Source organism: Musca domestica, unplaced genomic scaffold (genome assembly GCF_030504385.1).
Source record: "Musca domestica strain aabys unplaced genomic scaffold, Musca_domestica.polishedcontigs.V.1.1 56, whole genome shotgun sequence".
NCBI lineage: Eukaryota > Metazoa > Arthropoda > Insecta > Diptera > Muscidae > Musca > Musca domestica.
The window spans coordinates 364,119-370,118 of record NW_026712356.1 but is presented as its reverse complement, the minus strand read 5'-3'; the positions used below and the strand labels follow the sequence as shown (position 1 = coordinate 370,118).

At 36.7% G+C, this 6,000-nt stretch overlaps 1 protein-coding gene across 1 annotated transcript; it reads right to left on the bottom strand.

Annotated features, from left to right (window-relative positions):
* Window positions 1-4,353: 4,353 nt before the first annotated feature.
* On the bottom strand, window positions 4,354-5,410 carry LOC101895804 (pupal cuticle protein 36a). The gene has a single exon (XM_005190981.4). The coding sequence runs from the start codon at window positions 5,336-5,338 to the stop codon at window positions 4,469-4,471; it is 870 nt and encodes a 289-aa protein (XP_005191038.2). The 5' UTR covers window positions 5,339-5,410; the 3' UTR covers window positions 4,354-4,468.
* Window positions 5,411-6,000: the final 590 nt, after the last annotated feature.

Below are 6,000 nucleotides of genomic sequence, written 5' to 3'. Positions count from 1 at the left end.
CAAGGTCTTGTGTTAAGATGAACAATATCGGCCCACTCCTTCTGGTACCTCCCCCACAAAAGGTCGAAATTTTCAAAAAAAAATAATTTTTTTGCACAGAAAGAGAAAGGCTAATCCGAATTTGCTCCGACTTTGCGAATCCTAATATTTGCGTCAGTGCTAGGACAGGTGTGAAAATGGACAATATCGGTCCACTCCATCAAGTACCTCACCCACAAAATATTGAAATTTTGAGTACCCATGAAGCTCATAAATCGCCAAATTAACATCCGATTCCATTTAGACTTGGCACATCTGTCGAAATATTTATATCATATTTTGGGTCCGATAGGAAATGGGTAATATTGGCCCATTCCTTCGGGATCTGCTCCATAGAGGGTCAAACGTTTGAATAACCTTAACACTAGTCAAAATATATTTAGATAATCGAACATAGGCTGAGGGTATATCTCTGGCGGCAATACCGACTGATACTTTGTAACTTGTTTGCTAGATATTTAGAATTGTTGCATTTAAGGTAATAAGTTATTTAGTTACGATACCATTTACACAAGGTACTTTAATTTTGAGAAATTTCAAAGTAAGTAGACTATAACCTTTATGAAACAATGTGGCACAACGTTTCTTATTCGCAACCTATGTACAGGGTGAGTCCTGTTGGAATGTCCAGGTCTGCGGCCAAAATGTTTGCGTGCCCATGGCTTTAATACACCCTCCAGAATATTTTTGCGATAATATTCGGCATTTATTCTGATGCCACGGTGTAGTGGCCAACCAAAGGTGCACATTTTCAGCTGACCTCTTGGCAAGTAAACGCGATCATTCTGTTTGTTTACAAGCTGCTGGACAACGAATGTTTTTTCATAGGAGAAAACCGATTCGGCAGTTAACCACATTCGGCAAAGCGAAGCAACTCTTTAGCTCTTTTGAGTCTATTTTCTTTCTGTTGCTGTGTAAGTTCTTTCACTTTGTAGAAATTCAATGGTTTTACTCCGAGCTCATTTTCAAATATTTGCCGAATGGAATATTGCTATATGTTCAGCTAACGAGCCATTTTTCGGCCACTACAACGCAGGTTTCCATCAAGTCGTTTCTTTACTTTTCGAACCATTTCTGTTGATGTTACTGTTTTCTTCCGTCCACAAAACACAAAATATTTATTCACATTAAAATTCTGGAATGCTCTAACCATAGCCACTTGTGTTTTTCCAGCCAAATATAAAGAAATCACTCTATCACGCTTGTATTCAATCACGAATAGCTTTTTTTCTGAAAAATTCTTACCAAAATGCTTTTGTACCCATGTAAACAATATAATGAGCCGTCACTCGAATAATTTTAACAGTTGTCGGATGAGTGGCATTGAAATGCAGTCTGAATTTGTTTGCAGTTTTTTCATCTCATCCTGTATTCATTTTCACATTCTGAGAAATGTTGTAATTGTAACAAACGTAATACTATTTAGTACTTTTCGTGCACTTTTAATACACATTTCTAATACAACCTCTTCATTACGAACTACCAAAAGAGACCCCAATACAAAATTTCAGATTCATTCATTTTGTCTAAACCCAATTGTTACAAATTTAGTCCCTCAGTAAGTATACATTAGCAAAACCCCCTTCAGATATCTAACTTGCTTTCCATTTTTGAAGATTAGTAAAATACTAGCTGAACCCGGTGCGCTTCGCTACCCCTTTTGATTTTATATGCATTCAAAATTTTTATATGAATATTTGTTTAAAAAAAAAACAAATTCAAAAATTAACAATTTAAAATGCAGTAAGCCGAACTGTGAATAGCCTCCACCATTTGGAACGGATTTAGAAATTTTCAAGAAATTAAATCCTTAAAAAGTTCTGTTAAAATTTTAAAAATACCGAATATAGCCGTTATATTGAAACAATTCCGGTGAATAATTTGAAACAATTCCGGTGAATAATGTCGCTAAAATCATCAAAATACCGAATATCGGGAGGTACCTTTAAATGGGGGCTATACGAAGACGTGGACCTGCACCGACAATTTTCTGTCTTAGCCTGTAGTATCCATTTCGAACTTCAAATACCAAATTTGAAACACAGATAATTTTCAGTCATAGGCTGTAGTATCCATTTCAAACTTCAAATACCAAAGCTGAAACAATTCCGGTGAATAATGTCGCTAAAATAATCAAAATACCGAATATCGGGAGGTACCGTTATATGGGGGCTATATGAAAACGTGAAAACGAACTTAACCTGCCTACTGGAAAAATAAACACGTGTGCAAAATTGTAGCCTTCTATCTCAATTCGTTCGAAAGATAGCGTGATTACAACAGACAGACGGACAGACAGACAGACAGACAGACAGACAGACAGACGGACAGACGGACATCGCTAAATCGACTTAGAATTTTACGCTGATCAAGAATATATATACTTTGTTGGGTCTGACATGAGTATTTCGAGGAGTTACAAACGGAATGACAAAGTTAATATACCCTCCATAGTATAGTGGAGGGTATAAAAAAACGTTACTATTGTAACACTGACCATGAGAAAATTTAGTCCCCATACACGAACGGTCCCTATACACGATCTGCCACGCGTGCTGGAAACGGCAATCATTTTGGAAGGTACATACCGTATTTGGTGAGTCAAATATGTGAAATCGGCGGAAAATATATACGGGAGCTATAACCAAATCTTAACCAATTTCTAATTAAATAGTCAAGTTTATTATTTTTAACAAATTCCGCCACAGATTCTGAATTTAATTGAAATCGGACATACGTATCGTGTTTGGGGTATACCATAAACGAAATCGGCCGAAATATATATATATATATATATATATATATATATATATACATATATATATATGTATATGGGAGCTATACCTAAACCTCAACCGATTTGAATATAAATTAGCAAATTTATTTTCTTTTCAAATACCGTCACTCATTCCAAATTTCATTTGAATAGAACATACATATCGTGTTTGGTGTTCCAAATAAACGAAATCGGTGGAAAATATATATGGGAGTTATATCCAAATCTGTACCGATTTCAATATAATTTGGCAAATTTATTTGTTTACCGAATTTAGTCACTTATTCCAAATTTCATTGGAATCGACCACACATATCGTTTTGTGTATCAAATAAATCGGGCGGGAAAAAATATGAGAACTACATCAAATCTAAACCGATTTGAATATAATTTGACAAATGTATATGCCTTTAAAATTCCGTCAAGCATTCCAAATTTAATTGAAATTAGAGATACATAGCGTGTTTGGTGCATCAAATACATGAAATCGCCGACATTCTAAATGTCATTGAAATGTTGTTTACACAGCGTGTTTAATGCAGCAAATTCATGAAATCGGCCGAAAATATTTATGGGAGCTATATCCAAATTTGAACCGATTTCAATATAATTAGGAAAATTCATTTTTGTTTAAAATTCCATTATGCATTCCAAATTTGGAGACTGTATATGTAATCGATCAATAGATATGTGCATATTTTTGGGAGGTAGCTCCGATTCTGATGCTATATCTCCAGTTCAAAATGGAATTTAAAAAATCTGTTCAGCGGTTTTCGAGTCCATAAATTACAAACAAACATTTTCCTCTTTATATATATAGATTTCAACTTTTTCTAAATTTAAAGTTCGAATTTCCTATAAATCTTTGGTATCTGCACTCCGCCAGTGACTTTCATTCCAAATTTCAGAAATACAGCTCATCTACCAAATTTAGTGCAACTTACTACACACACGTACGCATTTCCCAAGCTTCCTTCATACCCCCATACTTTTCTGTACATGAGTACACACTTCCAAAACTACCTCCTTACATCGAATCTACTTCTGAACCTTACAAATATCAAGTTTTTAGCTTCAACCGTTGGTATCAAATGTAGTACATATTAGAATTTTTCGTACAATTATGGTGTAAATTTCAAAAAAACGCTTGGTTCATCTATCATGCACTCCATTAGTAACTGCTTCCTCAAATACCAACGGTACCATATTTAGTACCTTTTAATATTTTTCGTTCCGTTCTAGTACCAATTTTCAAAAACCCAGCCTTATCTGACCCTTTCGTACAAAGTGTGACGCTCTGGGCGTTGATGAATCCTAAAGTCAGTCAGTCTGTCAGTTAGTCAATTACTTTACTCTTTCATTAATATAGATAGATGGCAGTGCTCAGCATACCTGCAATTGATGAGTTATCAAAACTTGATTTGTGCAAAGTCTTTTGCCTTTTCCCTATTTTGCTCCCGAATCCTGCCAACATTCTAAGATCGTATATAACCACTATACTCCACACCCCATTTAAAATATTAAATAAATGTAGCAAATTTTTAGTGAAAATTTAAAATTTTATTTTTCGCGAAAAAAAAGGTCAAAAAAAATTTCAAGATTTTAATCATACTCCAGACTAAATAAATGAATTATTAAATTTTAATAATTAATTTATTTGTGGCGGAGACGACGCAAAAGAGAAGCGGGTAGGTAGTTAGCACTGGGAGCAGCAACAGATGGGGCAAAGCTGGCAGAGTTGGTGCTGTAGGCTCCTTGAGAGCCGACGCCGTAGGAAGATTGACCAGAACCAGCACCGTAGGATCCATGAGAAGCTTGAGAGGCAAAGTTCAAGGCGGGAGCAACACCACCGTTGAAGCTTTGAGAGGTACCACCCAAACTGTCGTATTGGCTTTGAATGGCACGTTGGGCGTTGGCGGCATCTTCAGGGGTACGGTACTTGACAAAGTGAACTTCGGGCTTGTGGTTGACGTTGCTGTTGACAGAGTTCAATTTATCAGCCAAACCAGAGAGATCAGGTTGTTTGTTGAGAACATAGATGGCAGTTTTTTGTTCAGCAGCTTGCTTTGCCAAACCGAGGACAGCATTTTCCAAGCCATTGTTTTCGGGGCCCTTGATGAAGATAACACGGAGATTTTGTTTGGCAGCGGTGTTGTAGTTGTTGGAGGCAGCAGGTTCATTGAAATCAGCATCGTTGGCAGTGAATGTATAGAATTCCTTTTCGAGGGTAGCACCAGGAGCAGCGAAAGAACCAACTGTGTTACTGGCAGCACCATAATTACCACCATAAGACGAACCAGCACCAGCACCGAAGGAAGAACCAGCACCAGCGCCGAAGGAAGAACCACTACCACTACCGAAAGAAGAGCCAGCATTTCCACTGTAAGAAGAACCACTGTACGAAGCACTGGCGCCAGGTGTAAAGGATAATCCGCTTGCGGAGTGGCCAACGGGTTGATAGTTGTAGCCCAATTTGTCGGCACAGGCAACAGCCACCAAGCACAATACAATGAAAGCACGCATCTTTTGCGACGATTAAAATCTTTTGATTATTCGAAGTTTGAATGATGCCGGATACTGATTTCAGTTCCTTTATATAGGTATGCACAAGATGCAATAAAAACGAAAGTTATACATTTCACGCCGGCACTTAAACCAGAATTCATACTTGTCATGTTGGTACCAAAACCAGTGCCGGACGTAATTGTTGATTCTTCAAAAAAGATTCTTTTGAAATTGACTAGTAATCCCTGCATAACATTATGCAAAGTAGGTGGTATTCGTTGGTAATTGCCTAAGAAAACAATAACAAAGATGGCTGAAATCATTTTATTATATCAAACTGGAAGTTCTTTGGAAAACAATTAAATAATGTTTGCTAACTAACACACACACACACACACATACTCAAAATGTTTGGGCCACCCTCAACATAAAAGAATATTTTCGAATAGCAGGAACGAAGAAAAAACCCGACAACTTATTTATCAAATGTCATCAAATGCAACCGACCGTTGTTCTAAAAATCTCTCATTAGTTCTTAATACATTCTATTTAGAATGTCATACGAACTAGTTTCTAATCTTATTCACCGCACAGTGGTACGGGAAAATTAGTCAGGCATGAACCAACTGTTGATTTTATATTAAAAAAAAAGGCTGTAAGTTCGGCCGGGCCGAATTTTG